Source organism: Eupeodes corollae, chromosome 3, assembly GCF_945859685.1.
Source record: "Eupeodes corollae chromosome 3, idEupCoro1.1, whole genome shotgun sequence".
Lineage (NCBI taxonomy): Eukaryota > Metazoa > Arthropoda > Insecta > Diptera > Syrphidae > Eupeodes > Eupeodes corollae.
Window position 1 is genome coordinate 48,632,917 of NC_079149.1, and position 23,272 is coordinate 48,656,188.

The 23,272-nt window shown below is 33.1% G+C and overlaps 1 protein-coding gene across 8 annotated transcripts in view; it reads left to right on the forward strand.

Moving 5' to 3' along the window:
- LOC129951624 (paired amphipathic helix protein Sin3a) overlaps positions 1 to 16,395 on the forward strand; it is a 38,934-nt gene extending 22,539 nt beyond the window's left edge. For 5 of the 8 annotated variants that reach the window (XM_056063869.1, XM_056063868.1, XM_056063866.1 and 2 more), the window contains 12 exons: positions 1,701 to 2,409; positions 2,478 to 3,541; positions 4,087 to 5,297; positions 5,516 to 5,828; positions 5,886 to 6,029; positions 6,107 to 6,341; positions 6,427 to 7,460; positions 8,226 to 8,555; positions 8,635 to 8,841; positions 8,910 to 9,089; positions 13,602 to 14,066; positions 15,897 to 16,395. In XM_056063869.1, the coding sequence (XP_055919844.1) occupies positions 2,088 to 2,409; positions 2,478 to 3,541; positions 4,087 to 5,297; positions 5,516 to 5,828; positions 5,886 to 6,029; positions 6,107 to 6,341; positions 6,427 to 7,460; positions 8,226 to 8,555; positions 8,635 to 8,841; positions 8,910 to 9,089; positions 13,602 to 14,066; positions 15,897 to 16,127 (5,736 nt within the window). In that variant the 5' untranslated portion in view covers positions 1,701 to 2,087 and the 3' untranslated portion in view covers positions 16,128 to 16,395. Of the gene's footprint in view, positions 1 to 700; positions 878 to 1,700; positions 2,410 to 2,477; positions 3,542 to 4,086; positions 5,298 to 5,515; positions 5,829 to 5,885; positions 6,030 to 6,106; positions 6,342 to 6,426; positions 7,461 to 8,225; positions 8,556 to 8,634; positions 8,842 to 8,909; positions 9,090 to 10,731; positions 11,969 to 13,601; positions 14,067 to 15,896 lie in introns of those variants that run through there. The other 3 variants (XM_056063871.1, XM_056063872.1, XM_056063873.1) reach the window with 3 other exon arrangements.
- The last annotated feature ends 6,877 nt before the right edge of the window (positions 16,396 to 23,272 follow it).

Consider the following 23,272-nt stretch of genomic DNA (forward strand, 5'->3'; position numbering starts at 1 on the left):
TCGTGTGTGTATCTCCTCCTAGCACTCGCATGTCTCATGGATAGATGCAGAACTTGTGCAGCAGCGCATTTTGACCATATTTTGTGACCGACCGGTGAAGAATGTGTACATACTGACGACTACTGACACTGTGTATTTTTTTTGTGTGTGCACTGTGCAGTGCAACAAATGTGAGAAAAATCTATTCGTCTCTGTGTCCATATACTCGTACTTGCCTTGCATATATTATGTGCTCCTAGGAGGTGTATGATGTTTCCATATATGACGAATATAAAATGCATTTGTGTGTACATCGAAGTACCTATACCTTACCTACATATATCTGCATTTGAATTATCCCGCTTTTCGAACGAAAAGTTTCTACTTCTTTTTTTTTTTGTAAAGTTTTATTCTCTCATTCCCTCTCTACTCTTCATCCTCCTAGATGGCTAGATTTTCTAACAAAGGATGATGATGGTTTTGGATGGAAAAAAAGGACTAATGTTTGCCCGCCCGATGCATTTTTGAAAGGATCATGCGCATCTTGAAGTTACATAACCAGTTATGGAACACAGTATTTGGTGGGCCAGAGTGGGTGGGCGATGCAGATTTGTACGCTAAATATTGCAAAGTTTTCTTTCTCCCTGCAAAAAAAAAACACATTTCACTTGTAAAAGGAGTTTAGTGTATATTTTGTGTTCGTCTTCACTAGATAACAACCCCGACGTTAGCAAGAACTTTTTGAAAAGTTTTTCTTTGTTTTAATAAAGTAGGAGTTCTCTAATAGTACTGTTAGTACTGTCTCTATATTAGCGAAAGCCGCCCGCCAACTAATTTGATTGAAGTTATTTTTAATTGAATTGTGTGGACCTTGGAAAAAAAGATGTGTTGATCAAGTGTGTGTACCTATAAGTTAAATATTATTTTCTTAGTTAGAGCTGCATGAGTAGAATAAATATCGATTTCACTGTCCTAGGCTTTTCATATAGCAGCGTCAGCGGTAAACCTTTTAAAAAAAAATAGGCATATGTACAATGTGAAGCCTTATTTTTTGAAAAAGGCATTGGAAGACGAGTTACGTTGCAGAGAATTCCCGAATAACCAATACTGTCTTTTACCTTAACTTAAATTAATAGAAAAAAGTTTCATAATTTACATTTTTTGTTGTTAAAAGCTCATAAGTGAAGAATGTACATATTTATCAACCTATATGAAATAAAAGTAAAAAGGCGGTATAAGGAAAAAGTTTTTGGAAAACAAATTTCGGCAGATACCTGAGGTAGGCTTCGGTTTTTATGTTTAAACAGTTAAATTTAAAAAAGTTTACCTGTGGTATTCTATATTTTAAAAGATAATTATTTAATATGGCAAAACTGTATAATTAGTGACAAAAATTTTACTATTATAACAAGAACTACCAAAGTTTTGGCAACTAAAAAAAATAGGTCGAAAAATGTACTCAAAGTAGTGGGAAGGAACATCAGAGCAGCACTGCCCTTCAGATTATAATAGGTTTCTAGACCTATTTTTTTGAGAGAATATTTTCTATGATGTTTTGTAGATTTGAACTGCATCGTAAAATTTCTATGAAACTAAACTGACCTATCTAATAGATTATTATAAGCCACGCTTAAAGTTGATCTTTATCAATATCTTTTAGAATGTACTTATTCGTTAAAACATATCAACTTATACTCTATTTTTGTTTTCTTCCACTTTAGATTCACCAATGTCGTCGTCTCTAATGATTCAACATAAAATTGATTATAACAAAAAACATTTTCGGCGAAAAATACATATTAAACAATCACTAATGTGATCTTCTATGGAGCGATTTGTTAATATTTTCTTGCACAAAAGATTAAACAATTAAATAAGAAATATAAAAAAGAAGAAGAAGAAAAAAGGTTCTTCCCTAAATTAAGAATTTAACAAATTCCAATTCTTAAAAAAGAAAACGCCGATACAAAAACAAAAAAACTATAAAAAGAGTCGGCTTAACTCAGACACCAATTAAAGTTACAAAAAAAAAAACAACTAGAAAGAAAAACAAACAACTTAAACTCCTTGAGCACTTGAACTTCCTTGAAATTAAAAAAAAAAGTTTTATGGGAATGATGAAACGAACGCGAGTTGAAGAAGTTCAATATGGCCAAAGGCCAAGTGCGGGCGGGGGAGGAGGAGGCCCCGGAGGTGGAGGAGGAGGGGGAGGCGTGGTGGGAGTAGGCGGCGGGGGAAGTGGTACCAACTCGAATGCTGGTCATCATCGAATACTCACAACTCAACATGGTAGTGGTCAAACAATTCAATATCTTCCAGCAGCAACACCGGCTGGTGTCCTTAAAACGGCAAATGTACCCGACAATGGACCAAATGTTGTGCCCGGCACTGGTGGCGGTGTACAATCACAAACTGTTCAGTATTCAACTTGTAAGAAATTTAAAATATTTTAAGCCACATTCAATTTATTAATATTACGTTTTCTTTTTTTTTTTCAGCTTATAATGTTGCCCCAATACCAGGTGGTCTGAAAACACAAACTTTAGGACCCGATGTGGTTGCATCAGTAGCTGCTCATGTCTCCAACACGAACATGAACGCAACATCAAACTCAATACGTCAACGAACTGGCACAGGTGGGTCGAGTGGTGGTGGTAGCGGAGGCGGAGGAGGAGCTAGTGGAGCAATGGTTGGTAATGTGCAGGCGCAAATGGTAGCGGTTGCAGATAGCACAGGTGGAAATTCCGTTCCACAACCTGGACCCGGAGCTCCGGCTCGCTTAAAAGTCGAAGATGCACTCAGCTATTTAGATCAAGTCAAATTCCAATATGCAGATCAACCACAAATCTATAACAATTTTCTGGACATTATGAAGGAATTTAAATCGCATTGCATTGATACGCCTGGTGTTATTCAAAGAGTTTCGAACCTTTTCAAAGGCCATACTGAACTGATCTACGGCTTCAATATGTTTCTTCCACCAGGATACAAAATTGAAATCCGTTCCGACGATCAGGGAATCTCGGTGCCATTTGTTTCGATGCCATCGACTCCGGGCAATGCCTCTGCCGTAGGAATTCCCGGCCCTTCAGTTTGCTTAGCACCAATTTCAAGTCCAGCTCATAAGCCTAGTAATATGCAGAGTGCAGCTACAGTGCATAAAATACAAACAATCGGGCCTGTTAATTTAATAACACATCCATCAGCAGTAAATGCTGCGTCGGCAGGAACACCACCAACAATCCATACATTACCGCCGCCACAGCAGCAGTCGGCCGCTACAGTTCCACAACCTGCTCTATCATCAGCTATTCCACCAACATCAGCGGTACAAGTACCACAAAATTATTCACGCGATCGAGAACGAACACTATCGCAGTCTAGTAATAATATAATGCCTGGTCCACCAACACCAAACTCACTGAGTGAACTCAGTCCGCAAGGTCATAATCTGCATCAAATCTCACAGGCACATCAATCGATTTTGATGAGTGAGGCTAGCGGACAGCAAAATCAACCGGTGGAGTTCAATCATGCCATTACCTATGTCAATAAAATTAAGGTGAGTTTATTGATAGTTTTCAAGGCGTGGTAATTACTTTACATTGGAAGGTGTTTCTATTTTCAATGAATAGTCTGCTTAGTCAACAGGCTGTCTATTCAAGGTTTGCGATTCAATCTTTCTTTTCTTAGAATTGCCGATAATTCATTTATACCGGTTTCTTGTAACTTTTTTGATTTATTGTTCTTAATGCAAATTGAGACCGAAATGACCTTAATCTCTAAATAATACAAGGGAAAGCTTGTCAAACAATATCAAAACTAAACTTATTTTTATTCTATCGGGTTCTTATGATCAGATGGTTATTTAAAACTTTAAATAAATGTCAAAATTCACAGCACTGCTTTGGCTACTACTTGAAAGCTAGACAATTTTTTTATTTAGCAGACTTCATTACTAAAAGGGGCATGTTTTGTTTGTAGAAGTCCTGTCCAATGTTAAGTGTTGTAATTAACCAAATAGCTTTAAAGGATACTCTATATTTTTGAATTTAAGAACTTCCCATATAATAATAATATTTTTTTTTTGAATTTTTCTTACGACAGAACCGCTTCCAAAATCAACCCGAAAAGTACAAGCGTTTCCTTGAAATCCTGCACACATATCAAAAGGAACAGAAAGTCCAAAAAGAAGGCAACGTACAACAACAAGGTAAAACCTTAACTGAAGCCGAAGTCTATACACAAGTGGCAATGCTCTTCGATCAGAATGAGGATTTGCTTCGAGAATTTGGTCAATTCCTTCCGGATGCGACGAGCCATCAAACCGCACAATACATGAACAAAGCGCACAACGATCACAAGAAAGTAATGTCAGCTGCAATTGGCAGTAACGTTGGTAGTAATGCTGCTCCTGCACCTGCACTTGGTTCAAATCTAGCTGGAATGCCATTGTCTGTTAGTGGTGGTGGTGGTGGCGGTGTTAGTGGTGGTGGTTCAGGACCAAATAGCATTCCTTCCGCCCTGAAAAACTACAATAACTCGCAGAATAATAATCTCTCAAGATTTGATCGTGATTTGGTGTATGAGAAGGATTATCATCATACGGTGCAAAGAAATGAAAAAGAACGCAATCATCATAATCAAAAATACAATTCCTCCTCGCAAACTAAGAAATCGCCGAGTTTCAGTGCCATGCCTGTTGGTTTAGGTGGAAGTGGAGGTGGTCACATACCATCACGTCGAATTGGAGGACCTAATTTGGAAGAAAGCGGTGGACCTCCAGCTAAACGCCATAAGCCTATATCACGGGACATAACCTACTCGGAGGCATTTCGCTATGGATCTCTGGAAGAGGGTGCATTTTTTGACAAAGTACGCAAGGCTTTACGTAGCCCTGAAGTGTATGAGAATTTCCTGCGTTGTCTGACGCTGTTTAATCAAGAGATTGTGTCGAAGACCGAGCTGCTCAACTTGGTCTCGCCGTTTTTAAGTAAATTCCCTGAGCTGCATCGATGGTTTCAAGACTTTTTGGGACCACCATGCGTTCCCGAAGGTATTCCCATACAAGCAGCGCAGCGTCAAGATCGCAATCAAGGTGGAGAGTTAGCCCAAGAAATTGATTTAACTTCTTGCAAGCGGTTAGGTGCCAGCTATTGTGCTCTGCCGAAGTCTACCATACCGAAAAAGTGTTCCGGACGGACACCTCTGTGTAGAGAAGTTCTTAACGATACGTGGGTATCTTTTCCAACTTGGGCGAGTGAAGACTCTACGTTTGTGACATCGCGGAAGACACAGTTTGAGGAAATTATCTATAGGTGGGTTGGATTATTTTTTAAATTTTCATTTTTATCTTTTTCATTTTATTATCTCATTGCTTTGAAAATTTAACTCAAACGAAACAACATTCACTCCATACATGAAACTCACTCGCATACAAACCAAACACACACACACACATGAAATACCTTACCTTTATTTTTCTTTTGCTTTTTTTGTTAATTAATTTTTCCTATACAAAATTCTAAACCAAAAGAAATATCCACAGAACTGAAGATGAGCGTTTCGAATTAGACGTTGTCATTGAGACAAATAGTGCAACAATACGTGTGCTGGAAGGTGTTCAAAAGAAGCTATCTCGTATGACGCAGGAAGAGGTGCAAAGATATCATCTAGATGACTATTTAGGTGGCAGCTCACAGACAATCCATCAGCGAGCTATTCATAGAATTTATGGTGATAAAGCGGGAGAGATTATTCAAGGGCTGAAAAAGAATCCGGGCGTTGCTGTGCCAATTGTTTTGAAGCGCCTTAAAGTCAAAGAAGAAGAATGGCGTGAGGCCCAAAAGGTTTGATTTATTAATTTTAAATTTAATCAGCATTAAAATATGTGTTTTCATTTGCAGAATTTTAACAAACAATGGCGAGAACAGAATGAGAAGTTCTATTTGAAATCTCTGGATCATCAGGCAATCAACTTCAAGCCAAATGACACAAAAGCCCTTCGATCGAAAAGTCTCTTTAATGAGATTGAGACTTTATATGATGAGGTAAAATAATTAGAATATTATTTTTCAAAGACTTTCTTTTTTTAACAAAATGTGTGTTTTTTTGTTGTTCTTTTTAGCGGCATGATCAAGATGAAGAATCCTCAGAGCCTATGGCTGGTCCGCATTTAATTTTACCCTATAAAGATAAAACAATATTGGATGATGCGGCTAATTTGCTTATTCACCATGTGAAACGACAGACTGGAATACAAAAGCAAGAGAAAGCTAAGATTAAACATATTTTAAGACAATTTGTGCCTGATTTGTTCTTTTCAACGCGTCAGCCGTTAAGTGATGATGAACGTGATGATGGTGAGTTAATTTTTGAAATATTTTTAAACATTGCAAAAAAATAAGTTTTTAATAAGTAATTAATAATTTAACTTTTTATTTATAGATGACATAGAAAAGATGGATGTTGATCCTTCCGATATGGACTGTCCGAAAAATAGTAAAAGTAGGACACCTTCAAGTGGCGGAGTGAATAATAATTCTTCCGTCATTGGTCATACAACAATCAAGTCCGAAGATTCAAAAGACGCACTAACTGGTCATATAAATATGTCATTGTCATCTGCGTCGAACCCGTCAACAATAACCGCCACACCATTTACAACAGGCTCAACAACGATTCCAACTATATCGTCGTCATCAATGGGAGGCAATGGTGGTGCTGTTGGTGGTATGGCATCGTCAACAACAGCAGCAGGTACGTCATCATCGCCAAACTCCTCGTCGCTGTCTTCACCGTCCTCAACATCGTCATCGGCTGCAATCGGTGGTGGTAGTGGGGGGGTTGGTGTTGATAAAAGTGATACAAATGACTGTAATAGGACTACAACGCAATCACAGTGTAAAAATAACAATAGTAATAGCAATAGTAGTAGTATTAATAACAATAAGATTCTGTTAAACTCTTCGGCATTAACGTCTTCGTCAACGGCAGCATCTTCATCACCAACAACAACATCTACAGCTTCAGCTGCTGCTGCGACGACATTAGTTAGCGCTATATCTACAACGCCGTGTGGTGCTGCTGCGAGTGGTGCAAATGCACAACATTTACAAAATTCTTCTAGTAGTGCAAATATTTGTAATAGTGGAAGTACTAGTAGTAGTGATAACAAAGTTGTGATATGTGGTGGTAACACAGTTAGTGGTAGCACGACAATAACAACCTCATTGATAACGTCCTCCTCTTCTGCCACATCGAATAGTGGTTGCAGTGGTGGTAATTTAAGTAGCGGCGGTATTAAGCTAAACGACAATATTAGCAATATAAATAGTAATAATAATGTCAACAACAAATGTGATATTGCTGGTGCAACAGCATTAGGATCTAATACTACTGATGGCATTAAACTCGAAGTAAAAGAAGAAGGCGACGCTGATATTCAAGTGCTGCCACCACATGCAATTAGTAAAAATGCGGTAAGTTAATATTTTCTTCTATTTAAATTGTTTTGCATGTGATTTTTAATAAATTTATAACGAAAAGCAGATGATTTTGTATAAACCACGTAACCACACGAGTTAATTCTATATTTTTATATCAGTTGATATATGTTATAACTTAAAAATGCTTCGATAAGACTTATTTTAAATATTTAAAGCCACAAAGTAAAATAAACTTAGTACAAGTGCAATGATCAGATTGCTGTTGTAAAACCAGTTTGATCAACTTCTCGTTCGTTTCTACAAAATCTTCTCTTGTAATCAATGGAAAACTGGTTGTATTGGCTTGATTAATAATTAGTTCGATAAAGATGATATTTGAACTAAACGAGATCTCACGCAATTATAGCAAACAATGTTAACTAGTTTTCCAATTACTTTAATTCATAAAACTATTAAAGCTTCGAATTTCCTTAAAACCAAAAGTTCTTTTCATCTTTCAATAATTAGTTTTGGAATCTAAAATATTCCATTGAAAAGGTGAAATTCATTAAATTAACATTTGAGCAATTGACCTAGCTCATGGCTAGAACATTAGTAGAAGGTTTGAATACTTCAAAAAAACTTTATTGTGGCTAGAATTTCATATGTTTCACGGGTGCCAACCGATCATCAGATTCCTTTTTTATGTAGTACTTAGTCTTTGGTTTGTTTATATGAATTGAAAAACTTTGAGCCTGTTATTTATGTTCTTTACTTAAAAATATGTCAGAAAACTAATTTTTAATATTTATCTATTAGGAGGAAGCATATGCTCTCTTCTTTGCCAACAACAACTGGTATCTGTTCCTACGGTTACATGCAATCCTCTGCGAACGTCTTCGTACCATGTACGAACGTTCGCAAATACTCGCAGCCGAAGAAGAGAAATACCGTTCCAATCGCCGTGAAAGTACAGCGACAGCACTGAGACTGAAACCCCGTAGTGAAATTCAAGTCGAAGATTATTATCCAACATTTTTGGATATGCTTAAGAATGTCTTGGATGGAAATATGGAAGCGAATAATTTTGAAGACTCTATGCGTGAGATGTTTGGCATTCATGCTTATATATCATTTACTTTGGATAGGGTAAGTTGCAAAATCTTCTTTTAAAAGAAATTTAAAATTAATTTTGAATTTGTGTGTGTTTCTTTTTTTAAATAAATAGGTGGTCTCAAATGCTGTACGACAATTGCAAAATTGCGTTACTGAACGTGCTGCTCTGCAGTGTGTTGAACTTTACCACAACGCTCAACGACTTGGAGGTGCTGGCTGCTTATGCCGTTATGCAAACAAACATCTTAATCAAGAATTGGCCTACCAACGAGAGGCAGAGTCAAGTTTGCATGACGAAAATTGCTTCAAAGTTTATATCGTAAGTAAATTATAAATTTGTAAATGAAAACATATTTAATCTTTGTGGTTTTTATTCCATTTTTGCAGTACAAAATTGACTGTCGTGTTACAATAGAACTTCTTGACACAGAATCCGATGAGATCGAAAAGCCAGTAAACAAGGCCAAATCATGGGATAAATTCATAAATCGCATGGCAAATCCAGCAAGTACCAATGCCAATGATACTGGATTTGAAATTAAAGCTGAACGATCGGATGATGAGATGGTAAGTCAAAAACAATTTTTTAATTATTATGTATTATTTATTTAATGGAACTATATTATGATAATACTTCTTCTGTTTATATATATACAAAAAAAAACATTGAAGTACTGTATTGTAAATTTTAGTGCACCTTAGGTATAAAATCTTTTTGTAAATCAATTTTTCGTTGTTTCTTTGTGTTTTGTTTGTCCTTTCCTCATATGTTTTATGTTTGTATTTCTGTTTGTTTTTTGTTTATCATCCCCCAATGTTTTTCTCTCCCTTAACAAAACAAAAATAGCCAGTTTGTATTTCTGAGAACTCATATTTTTTTCTTTGTTACTTTTTAAGTTAGCACAGAAGGGTGTCAAGTAAAAATACATAAAATCGACCACCTAGGAATCGAATATGCTCTTATTTTGTTTTAACTTAATTAAGTGCGACTTAAAAAAAAAAAAAACAGTTACAAAACAAATTGACAGAAAAACTCAGCTAAGGTTTCTCATGTTCATATTTTATTTTTGGAGCGGAGATCTCAGAAGTTAACCAACCGATTATTTCCACTAATTTATTTGTTAATCGATTGTTTTGTCTTGGTTTAGTTCTTAAATTTTAGAGTGCATACTTTTTAGCAACATCTTTGTAAATAATTTTAGTAATCAAATACATTTTTCAATGTATAGGCTTTGTTTGATCAAAAATTTTCAAAACAATAATTTCTATTAGGTATGAGTCTTATCTTATTTAATGTGAGTTACATACACAAGTTTAGAGCTAATACCTGAAAGCTTTTTGGCTATTTACGTGAGTCAAAATTTTAAATTGAATTGCATTTAAAACCGTAGACGGTCATCCAAAAGTCTTGGGATCAATCCCTGCCTATGCCATCTAACACTTCTTCGAGGGTACTGCCTCTTGCGAGAAATTGAAATATCCTACGAGAGTAATTCTGTTTACGAAAAGTGCTTTCTCAAATTAGCTGTTTGGATAGCATATACATATGTAAACTGTAGGTCTCCTCCATCTCTGAAATGACTCAAAGACAGAAATGGCTGAGAGTTGTAAGTCACTAGACCGTGGTTCATTACGAGCTGTTGCGCCACCTAATTTATTTATAATTATTCCTCTTAGACTTTAGAACCACATAAACAACTTTTTTTCTAAAGCTATAAGTTTTTTTTTCGTGAGTTTGATTTCATGAGACAAGATTTTAAATTGAATTTAAATTCAAGAACTATATCTTATTATTGTTTTGTCAAAAAAGTCAGTCAGGATACTTTTTTCAAGTCACTGTCATTCCCCTTTTTAAAATGTTACTTCTTTTCTTTTGGATTCAAATATCTGAATGAATGAATATCTGACGAAAAATTGGTTCTTTCTACCTACAGCTTGTTTTAAATTGTTTGTTTAAAAAAAAAGTATGCTCTTTAATTTAACGTAACTATGTGTTTTCTATTTCTTTATCCAAATCCCAATGTTTATTTCTTACAACAAAAAATTGCACAATTATGTACAATCGTTTTCGTTTTCCTTTTGTTTGGTTTTCTTCATTTATATTTTGTTTTCCTTAAACGTTTGTAATATGCAACAAAAAAAATCAAATTCATTCAAAACCACTAACGAACGCTTTTTATTGCATTCTTTCTCATTTAATCTGTACCAGGTCAAACCAAAGGCATTTATTCACAAATAAATAAATTAAAAAAACAAAACCAGATCGTTAAAACAATAATTCACAAATTTGTGTATAAGATCACAAAACAAGAGTTTTGTTTACCACTTTTATTGTCTATTTTTTAACCTGTATTTTCTCATTTAAATAATTGTTTTTTTATTATTTTTTGTGTATAATATTATATTAGTATGCAAGGCAAACAACATTAAAGTTTATAAAAGTATATTCCATCGGGGTATTAACAAAAAAAAAAAAAAACGTTGTACGTGCTATGTGCGAACGAACAAATAGCAGCAGATAAATGTACTTCAGTATTTTAAACAATTTATTTTTTTTTCTAACAAACATTGTATGTGAATCTCTCTTTTAACTAGTTGCATAGTTGTTTTATTTTATTTTGATTTCTTTCTTTATACATGATGTATATCCTTAAAACAATCATAATTTCGTTCAATTTTTGTATCAGTTTTTTTTTAAATGGTTGTTTTTATTAAACTTTTACTTTTACACCACTAACAAAAAATCATTTTTAAATATAAATATATATTCAAATGTTAATATATTTTTTTTTATTACAAAAAAAAAGAAAGTTATTTGAAAAGTATATAAAAGTAAAAAGTTAAAAAGAAACAAAATAAAACATATATATTTGAGATTCATAAAAATTTCTTTTGTACAAAGTTAATACTTATACATATGAATATATTATATATATATTTATATATGTGTATAAAAAGATTTATTACAAGTTAGGAAAAAAAGTAGTTTCCAAGATATTATTCTTTTAAAGTTGTAAAAATACACGTCGTCGTCATTATTATAATATAAATCTTTATACATAGGAACTTTTCTATTTTTTAAACAAAATAATTCTAAATCGTCCTATCTTGTTTCTATATTTTAAAATTCAATAAGTGTCCAATAAGTAGTAAAAATAAACAAAAACAGTAAACAGTAAAAAAATCCATAGTTATAAATGTAGACATTGAATGTTAATTTTTATATATATCTTCAATATATATAAAAACTAAAAATCGTTTTAAATTAAAATGTAATTAAACAAAGCTAAAATTGTAAATATCAATATCACAGTTTAAAAAAATCACACCCCACAAACACACATCCATATAAACTAAAAAACATACAAAAATGGAAACAATTTTATTTTATTGACGAAAAAGAATATTATATTGAATAAAAAGAAAATCGAGCATTTAAGTTTTAACTTCTTTTTTTTTTAAATTAAATATAAATTAATGAGTTCGAGATGATGATGTTGCCAAGTTCGTTCTGAGCGATTTTTTGGTAAGCAGATTACAAGAAAAAACTGGATAAGAGTTGGGACATAAAGTCACATAGCTGATAAGTGTGATATTTCAAATAAATACAAAACATTTATGGGCAAACAACGACAAGTGGAAACGATTGCCTAACCGAATTCTAATTTTACATGAATTTGAAGAATTACTCACTTTCAAATTTATGTTATTTTAATCAACTTAAAGAATCAGAACCGAGATTACATGCATTTATTTTTATTTTTGAAATTCGGTTAATTGGCTTGGAGCGAGTTTGAGTTATAAAATTGAGTTGGAGTTATTATGATTAATTGATGTATCAGGCGTCATAAAGGAGGGAAGTAGTCTAACGTTCGACCGAAATCTATACCAGCGATGTGGCCGAAAAAAATCATCTCTATTTTGTGTCTTATTTGTATGTCCAACAATAGTTTTAGACGAATCGAAGTGCATCAATTAAACGACGTCAACGATACAAAATTATAGACTTGGCAATATCCAAACATTAGAATAGGATATTTTGAAAAAAATGGTCCGTCCTATAGTGTTTAAGTCAAACAAATATTTGTTTTATTTAATTTTAGCCTCTAAAAAGAAAGCATGTTTCAAAATAATAAATATTTGTCTATAAAATGTAAACATAAAAAAACATAAGTACGTGCGTAATTAAATTACTCTTATTTACCTGAAGGTAAGTTTTAATTTTTAGTTTAACGACTGAGTTTTTTTTATTTATATTTACAAAAGTCCGGTAGTCAAAATTTCTATATTATTTTTTGTTTACAATAATATTAAAATTGAATTTTTAAAACTTCTGTTGTTGCGCATCTTTAAGTGTTTAAACTTCAAAAAGAATTGGTTTTGCTATTTTCATAAATATATTTCTTTTTTTGTTATATATAGTTTAACATTTTATACTTTACATTGTTAAGTATAATTTATTGTTTCAAAATTTGTGTGGCTTGTTATTGGGTTTATATGTTACGTAAAGAATTTGTATTTAGTTTTTAAATCTGTATTAAATAAATTATATATAATTTCATTGCTTTTCTCTGGCTTAAGTTAAAAAGAAAAATATCTATGAAGATGAAAAGTTTGCCGTTGTTTTTGTCATTATATCAAAATTAAAATATTTCTTTTCTTTTCGAAATAAAATTATTGGCTTGTTTAAAATTATATCTCTCTCGCTATGTTGTGTGTAATTTAGTCATAGTTATAGTTTTTTTTATTATCAAAATGTGAGTAATTTAATGTGAAGAATATAAATTTTTCGACGGATAAAAATCTTGTTGAATCATTTCCGTTTGACCTGGTACCAATGGTAGAATTCTTTTCTTTTTGTCTTTTGTGTTTCAATTAGTGCCTCCTCCATATTCTTCTCAACACATGATTAGATTTGTTATTTTTATCTCCTGTTGCCGATTCCTATTCCAAAACAAACAGAAAATAAAATCATTGGTGTCTCGTTTGCATGCTTAAAAGTTATTTCTTTTTTTATTCAAATTTCAAAACAAAGCATCACTTATTTATTTTATATTATTATCTTTATATTTTTTACAGGATCTTCTTATATCAGAAAGACCGCTTTACTTAAAGCGCAACAAGCGTATCACAAACACAAGTGATGCAGCACAAAAATCATATCAAACATCAGTTGATCTTTCGAGACGTTTGTCAGCGAGCAGTCAAAGTGGCGGTGGTGGAATTGGAAGACCACAACACTTGACATCAGGCACAAATGCAACAGGCAATGGAAATAATAGTGATAAAACTAGCTCTTCCAATTCCTTGTCAGCGGGCAGTGATAGTGGAATTGTTGCTGGTGGTGGTAGTGGCATTAGTAGCAATGAGGATCCGTTCTGGGGTAAAAGACTACCGGAGAGAGTTGGCAGTGTAATAACAAATGATAAATACATGATTAATGATCGAGAGGAAATGAAAATCGATCAATCTGGACGATTGGTATTCCTGACAAATAAGAATCTCATGATATTGAAGTTGGACTCAGTTCGGCAAGCCAAGAAGGTAAGTTATCAAAATAAAAAAATATTTATTTGAAGAATTATAAACAAAACTAAACATTTATGGGAGCCTTTGGAAGAAAATTTTGAACATTTTTAAAACAAAATTTATCGTTATCATACACTGCCGCTCATCTGAATAGGTTCACAAATATTTTCACCTCACTGTTGGCCTCTCCATATGTACTGCAATGACACATCTTTTTTATATATGTAATGATAGAGCATCATTATGTGCTTCTTTTGGGAGAAAAAAATGTGTCTTAAAGCTTACCGTTAATCTCCCACGGTAGTCACACTAAAGGTATTCATAAAAACAATTATTTTTTGGCATTTCGGGAATCAGGCCTAATCCAACGACTTATAGCGAAAAAATTCCAAAGAAGTCAAAATTTGGTAGGCAGTTACTTGCGGTATGTCCAATTATGGAAAAAACATGAAAGGAGGTACTTATACGGCCTTATCAATGGCTGATAGACGTGCTTTCATCAGAACAGCTTCTAATTCTTGTGATTCTTATGAAAAATAAAAACCGGTGTCAATTGCACTTTAGCTACGGTAAAACACGTTATTAAAAGTGCTTCTCTTTTGAAAAGAAAAAAATCAGAAAAAATACCACTTAACGAATCTAGGAACGTCTCCAATTCAGAGTGGAAAAAGTCATTTTTTTTTCAGATGAGAAATTAAATTTAGAGGGCACTGACGGCTTTAATTATTGCTTTTATGACCTTCGAAAAGTGGAGCATTATTTAAGTCGGCTGCATAGCTGTGAATGCAGTGTTATAGTGTGGGGAGCTATTTTCTTTTTCGGAGCCTTAAATCTCCAATTTGTTACATCGCGAATGAATGCAAATTCTTATAAAGGTGTGTTGGAAATTAATTCCCACAGATTTCTGATCTCTTTTTGGACCAATATCTTGGACATTCCAACATGATAATGCCCCTACCCATACATTGAGGACAGTAAAGCGTGGATAGAAAGCCAAAATGTAGAGATGCTGGTGTGGCCCACATACTCCCCTGACCTTAAAATAATAGAGGATTCGTGGAGACTTCTCTTAGATAAAGTATAAGAGTCAGGGAGGCAGTTCAAAGACAAAAAAAAAGACTGGTCAGAAATTTCGCTTCAATACCTGGAAAAATTGTATAGTTCCATTCCGAATCGAATTTACGAGAATTTATATTGAATATAGGTGGCAACACTCTTATTAACTATTGTTAAATAATTATACAATACAAAAGGGTAAAATAATTCATGGAGTTCAAAAAATTTGTATTGTTTTATTCCATTTCATCCGTTGAAACTATTCAGATGAGCCAAAAAAATGCTTGTTTTTATGATTATATTTAGTGTAGCTACCCAAAACAAGCACATAATGATGCTCTTTCATTACATGTATAAAAAAGATGTGACATTGCAATACATATGAAGGCAGGCCAACAGTGTGGTGAAAATATTTGTGAACCTATTCAGATGAGCGGCAGTGCACGTAACGTGATTGAGTAAGCTTATCATGCCAGAGGCCTTGGGTTCAATCCCTGTCCGTGCCACCTAAACCTCTGGTTCAAGACGCTAATATTTTAAGTAGAAAGTTATAATTTTTAAAGAACTTGAAAATTGGAGTAATCTGGTTGAGACATGATAACTATTTTTTTATGCTTTCAATCTTAGTGTCAAAAAACTTTAATTTTTTTTACTATGCAACAATTAACCATCTCAAAATCAATGCTTCATGTTTACGATAAATTACCCATTAAAAAGTAAAATTTATAGAAAAGCACTCAGAATACTTGCAGCAAATCTAATAAAATATTTCATTTACTTTCTTCATAGACTCATTCTCTGCTAACACAACGAAAACAAAAACGGTTCCAGTTATTTACAAGCAAATGGCTCGATCAAAATGTCAGCGATAGTCAACGGCAGATGTGCACTGACTGGCTCCTTGGAAAAGTTCCCGAAATCGAACCAAACATTATAACATCAATTGTCCAAGAGAATGACATTAAAAAGACTCCCTACAGACATTTCAATCGGTATCGAGTAAGAGTGGCAGAAAGTTGAGCTAATCAAAAATGTTCTTACAACTAAATGTTAATGATGAGACCTCGAATCATTGATACAACTCAACAACTCTTTTTTCCAATAGAGGACGTAGTAAACCAAATGTCGAACAGTGTTGTATGGGAGCTCCGAAATGATCTCAGGTCAGACAATGTCGTTTTCCAGTCCCGTAATATGTAAATACTTCTAAGTTCCATCAACTCTCAAAATAAAATACTGTTCGCTACAAACTGGAAAAATTAAAATTCAAATTTAAGAAATCGTAAACTGCTTAGAAAAAAACAAACAAAAAAATGTAAATAATGTATGTAATTATGAAAAAAGAGACAAGAACATTTTTCTTCAATTATAGTTTAAGTTTTGACTACACATTTATTCTTTAATCCATTAATCAATAAATTAAAGTTCAACAGATTTGTATAAACAAAAAATAAAAAAACAATTTATTATGTTGCATTTTGCTCTTTCTCATGTTTAATTAAATTTAAAAAGAAAATAAATGTATAAATTCAAACTCTTGATTCTGAATGTAAATATAAATAAAAATTATACATATATATAAACATACATATACAAATAAGTGTGAAAAGATGTAATATATATATATTTTTGTTATTCATACATTTTTTATATTAAACCTAACGTAAGTAAAAAATTAAAAAAAAAAAAAACATACAAATCCTCCACGACCAACAACAACAAACAAAAAACACACTTCTCTCAAAGCACTTAAAAAAAAGTATTTTTATTTATTTTTTAATTAAAAAGTGTATTAAATTTTTAAGATTTTTCTTGTGTATTTATGATTATGAGTAGTTTTAAGTCTGTATTTGTATATAGTAAGTGTATATTAAGATAACAATTATTATTGAAAAACAATCGAAGTTAAAAAAGGATAGAAGTTTAAAATACAAAAATTAAGAAAAACAAAAATACATACACTTAAAAACAATGTGCGAAAAATATATAAATGAGAGTTAATATCGGTTAAGTTTTTTTTATATATATATATATATAAAATACATACTTCTAAATTTATGTAATTTATAATTAGTTTTTTAATAATTTTTTTATATCATAAGTCAGAAAATTTTAAAGAAGTGAACGTTAGATGTATTATTTTGTTTCATCATGAAATGAAGGAAAATATATAAAGAAATAATTTAAAAAATATATATTAGTTTTCATTAATCAAATAATAATTTCGGGCCCTATAAGGAAATGAATTTTCCTCGGAAACAAATTCAGCAATGAGAGTTACGTAGCCTATCTGCTGGAACACAATGGTGTCGGAGCCGGAGTCGTAACTGGAATAGCTGTCAAAGTACTGAATGTACGCAAATGCAAATGTACGAACACAACGCGACGCAACTGGAATCGGAACCGCAGCCGGAGTCGGAAGGAAGAGTTGACCAACTGTTTACTTTGACGTACGACACATTTGACGGTTCCATTTTTGAAGTGAATAACTTGGTTATATTTTTTTTTAATACTTTTTCAATAAAAAAGTGTAAATAAAAGTGAACAAAAAAATGTTTTCTTGAAATTTAATGTGGTTATAAACTGCAAATATACCAAAAACTTTTTGTGAAACGTACGACAACTTGTGACAGATTTTCCGACTCCAGTTACGACTCCGGCTCCGATAAGTCTTAGCTTTTTAGATCACAGAAAAAAATAGCATTTTATTAAGCGCCTGTAACTGTAATGAAACAATAACCCCAAGTATCACAGTGGAGGTTTAAACTTCAGTCAGCTGAACCTTAAACTGAGTTCAATTTTTTAGTTTAACTAGTCTGGTTTCACAGTAAAATCTGAACTTTAGTTCAGTTAAACTTAGTTCAATTAGATTTTATGATAAGTAGCTGGCAGCAATGTTCATTGTTGTTGCGTAATGTGACGTAACGTGTCCATATTGTCACTTTTAAGAAGTTTTTCAACTGTCTTTCCTTGTCTTCTCTTTCTCCCTCTGGGGTAAAGAACAAAAGAAAACAACAAATATTTTGTTTTGTTGACGAACTCGAGAGGTTTATTTTATTTTTAAAATGGAAATAAATTTAAAACAAAAGGATGTACCAACAAAAATAACGAGCAATTTTTCATCAGCAGATTTATTGATGGGGGTTAATTTTGAAAATAAAGAATATTCTGAAAAACAAAAAAAAAAATTGACGTACATTGGGAAGCAAAGGCCGCGGAATTGGATTCCATTGCAAATATGTTCAATTCGAAGAGTGGATCCCATTCCTGGACAACGGATAGCTCATCAAGTTCGTGAAAGAATGCTTTTGCAAAGTATTTCATTCTAGTGTTTGCCAAAGCAGAACATTTGCAGAGGAAATGGATTATCATTTCACTTTCTCTTTGGTAACTTCAGCTACGGCAAAAGGTGTTGCAAGAGATACCCAACTTCTCTGCATGAACTCCTATAGGCCAATGTCCGGTACAAACCGCAACAATCCTGACTATGTCTTGCCTTGGCCTGAATAGAAGATCGTTTGTACGGGTTTTGTTATAGGTGGGCCATATCTTCCTAGATATAATGCAGTTGGGTAAATTGCTCCACCTTCGGTTTGATTCAGTTTGGTAGATAGATAAGATTTTACCCTTCATAGCACCAAGAGGAATGTTAACCATTTCCGCAAGTGAGCTATGAAGGGCCGATCCTTGCCTGGCTAGCTCGTCAGCCTGTTCATTTCCCACGATACCACTATGGCCCGGAACCCAGATCAGGGTGACACTGAGGTTAATATTCAGGCTCGCAAGCTCATCGCGACATTGCTGGACCAATTTAGATGAGGATATGGCCGAGTTAATGGCTTTGGCAGTTGCCTGACTGTCTGTAAAGATAGCCACATATCGGTTTTGGTTTGGGTTTTGTTTAAGTATCTTACATGCCTCCCTTATTGCCAGGTCCAGCCTGAAAAACGCTAGCAAAGTCAGGAAGCCTTAAGCTTTAGATACAAATTTAAATGTCATCGTGGGAAGTGTTTCCAAACGCTGAAGTAAAGTTTAAACGGCAGAATACTTTCGGTTAACTTGAACTGCAAATTGTACTGAGTTCAAGGGTTAAACTAAACTGTGAAATCGAATAAATTCTTGAACTGAAGTTTAAACCGAAAGTGGAGTTTAAACTTCCACTGCGAAACTGGGGGTAAGAATCCATTAATGTGTATATTTATTCTGAAAGAAAAGAGGAATCCCAGGAATTCTCAAGATTACGTTTGTCAAATTTGTATATAATTAAAATCAAGAAAGAATCCATGAAATCGAATAGTGAATATTAATAAACATTTTCGCCTGTGAATCCGTCTAAAAAAAGATGTCGTATTTCAACTCGCCAACAAACATTATGACATTTCAAATTCGCCTTCGAATTCGTTAATTGGTGGAATTCAAAACCATGGAGGCGAAAGCTATAGCAATAATTGAAAAATGGCTAGCAAAACGATTCGCCGCGAATCCCATAATCGGCCCCAGAGCATCAACATCAGGACGAGACTTTTTTATTTCAAATTATCCTTGACGTGTTTTTTTATTCCTTAAAAAGTAATCTTAGCTTAAGTCGAGAAATAACGTCACGCTTTCCATGAAGTTGAGAGCATTTATAAAGTTAGTGGCTACCTAGTCAAAACTAAGCTAGCTTTGTGAATGTAACATTACACTAAAGAATTTGTCAATCTGGAACTGTCATATTAATGACAAATGTAAATATATATTTTAGAACTTCAAATAGTTTTTTTTCTTCTTAAATTCAATTAAGGGTGTTTTCATAAACGTCAAAAATCTGAGCCAGTACAATGTTCTTTCTAATTTGATGCATTAATGAGCACACTCATTCTGCATAACGTGTGCAAGCCTACGATTTTAAATAGTAACATAATCTTCATAAAGGTCACAAAAATTTCCACAGATAGATTTTTTTTGATAGCCTACATAGATGTCAAATGAAAACCATGTTTCAACTTTCTTAATTTTAAAGAACACCGTCCTCCATAATGAACTTTCTTCAGATCTGGATTCTTTTCCCATGATAATTCTTCCTTAATTCAAATTAAGAGGCTTCTTTTTTCCAACTTTATATTTTACTATTAACTCCTGTGCTTCTGCAGTCAAAAAGATATGGATGCGCAATATGCGCGACGTTGATGTCATTTATGATGTTTATGAACATATCTTCTGCAATTCATCTGCGTTTGTTCGATCGCAAATCTGACTTGTTGAACATGTCAAACGCAGGTCTTAGTAAGGCAGACGTTTATGAAAACATACAAAACCAAATATAAGATATGATATGACGGATTTACATTTGTATTAGAATACCGAAAGATTTTATAATGAATTCTTGTGTCCTTACCGAGCAGCTGATTGTGAAACGTCTAAATCAGTGTGCACTATAACTTTGTAGCTAAAAATTTGTCACTACATCGGAGGTGAAATTTCAACTCATTTTGTAGTTGCATTTAGCCAATCAGAATGCCTTGACTACCTAACCGCTAGCTTAGCGAACGCCCCCATTATATCGTTATTAATCCTTTTTACTTTTGAAGGCATACATATACGGCGTGATTTTGACATTTTTCAAAGTACATCAAAATATGTTTCGAAGATTTCTCCGATTGTGTATCCGAACAGTTACGATGATACACAAATCGTACATTTCGGATTAGTCGGAGAAAAATCTTCTTAGACCAGTTTTATCGATAGGAGTGAATGTTTCTTATTCAACCCTATCAACTTTTACGAATCCCGACCAAAAATTATTACCAAATACGTTAGTAATGGACAATATCATACAATTTTGCATTAAGAACGGATCTCGTGTAACGGCTACGATGAGAATCTTAATTGGCCCGGACTGATTGTGATACTTTCAAGTGGTTTCAATCTGAAATCCAAAGTCTAGCTTTTTGGTTTACTGTTTTTTTTTGTTGACATTTCTAACATTCTGTTAGCTCTATTTAAGAACTATTTAGTTACGGGCCTGAAATCACTAGCTTTCTTTCGTAGTAGAAAGAGTTGATGACTTTTTGATATATATGTTGTCGTTGTTGTTGTTGTGTTCATAATCAAAAACTACTAAAATAAATTTTGAATATTAAATATAAAATTAATACAAAAACATAAAAATACAAAATAATATTTTATTGGTCGATAACAGAAACTGAAGTAGAAGTAGTTGACAGATCTTGAAACGAATGAAGTTAGATGCGCTTCACATTAGATTTGATGGTTTTACTTGCATTGGCAATATTTTTGTATCAATCTATTCATAACAAACGATTTATATTTATCGGGATTTGTCTTGTGAAGGTTTTGCCTTATTATTACGAAACAAGAGGCGAGTAATCAAAACCTATAAAAAGCGTTCCTTCATTACGATCGGATTTTTTGTCGGTAGTTTTAAAAGTTTCCGATTAGTATAGTATTTGTGATTATCGAATCTATCGATCCTTTGGTGTAATCTGGATTTATAAAACATCGAAAATTCAATTGTTTCGGACAAATTTAAATATAAAATGGTTCGGACAAGTCAGTTGGATTTCTAGAAAATTAGAAACACACCGAGTCTTCCAATAAGAGGTAAGATCCTATATAATTTTGTGAGATACGTGACAGGTTGAAGCGACGTCTCGACGTGCCGTAAGGTTTAATTTTTTTTGACTATTGTTTCCGACACAGCGCTGCCAGATTTTTGGTAAGTCGATTCCCTTTTTTCATCCAAAATGTTCTTTCCTCTTTTTTTATTTTAGTTTAGACCATAATACATTTTTTTTTATTTCAGAAAAAATAAATACAAACATTTAAAAATACTACACTACTTGTGTTTAGCCACGACCATTCTTTATCTTTGTCTTTTCCCATACAATTTCGGTCTTTCATCAACAATTTAGTATTGAGAATCCTGAATAGTGTTCTGTTTTCTAGCTTATTTCTTAAAATTACTTTAAGTTAACTTCTCAGCGTTTTTCCCCCTTTATGAAACTAAAATTTGCATTTTGACTCGCGGTTCTTTTTTTATTTGATAATTATGTGCAAATAAATAATAACTATAGCAATTTTAGAGGGAGGAAACATTTATTTCTATTTTAAATGAATTTTCAAAGTTCACTTTTTTACATACAAAACACGCAAAAATAGTTGATTTTGAAGTTTGTTGCTGTTTTTGCCATACTTGCTTTTTTGGGGGTTTCTTTGATTTTAGTGATCAAACAAAGAATTACTTTGCATATTCCCAAACTCGCAATCGCCCCAAATCCTATAGTGATCCCAAACAGGGGGGTTGTAAGTTGGTTGTACGCGTGCCGCGCCGCCGTGCTATCAATTAAAAAAAACTTGTTTTAGGCTCAAAAATGAAATACAAAAAAGTAGGGTTAAGTCCGAAAAAGAAATTATTTTTTCTATGACTTAAAGGTTTTTGCTCGCCTTAATATGTAAAACATGTTCTGTAGAGACCCCTGCCTAACTGTAAACAAAAAATTCAGAAGGAAATGCGTGCTGCGGTAATGAAAATTCGCCCCAATTCGCCCCATGTAATGCAAAAACATTGAAGATTTGAGTTTTGACAGATCTACATCAAGAGTAAATTAATTTATTTTTCCAATAGAACTCCCTATGAGTGACCCATATTCCATATCTAGATCACTAAGCTCAGATTGAGTAAATAAGAGTAAAATGTCTACATAGGGGAATTAGCGAAAAAAACCTCTTATTAACTTCCCATAGGAAGTTATTGTTATGGGTTTGATTTGTCAAATTGAAAATTTTGACATTTCTCGACGTTTCAAAGTCCCTAGAGTCGAAATAAAAGATTTTAAAAAGATGTATGAGCGTGCGTGCGACGTTTTTTTCGTTGTCCATAGCTCAAGAACCAGAAGACATATCGATTTCAAATAAATTTTGTTGTACAGATAATAAGGCAGAAAGTGCTAAAAGGGCTCTCAAGAAAATTGCGTAGGTGGTTTTTTTACCATAGCAGTTTGAAAAAAAGATGAACATTTTGGTTAACCCTAAATATCTTACGAACCAAAAACGCTAGAGACTTGAATTAAATTTTATGTAATATATTGTAACGTGATATCAAGGAAGTATATTTTTTGAAAAAAATCCATTTAACGGTTTTTTTATAAATAAAAAAAACTAAA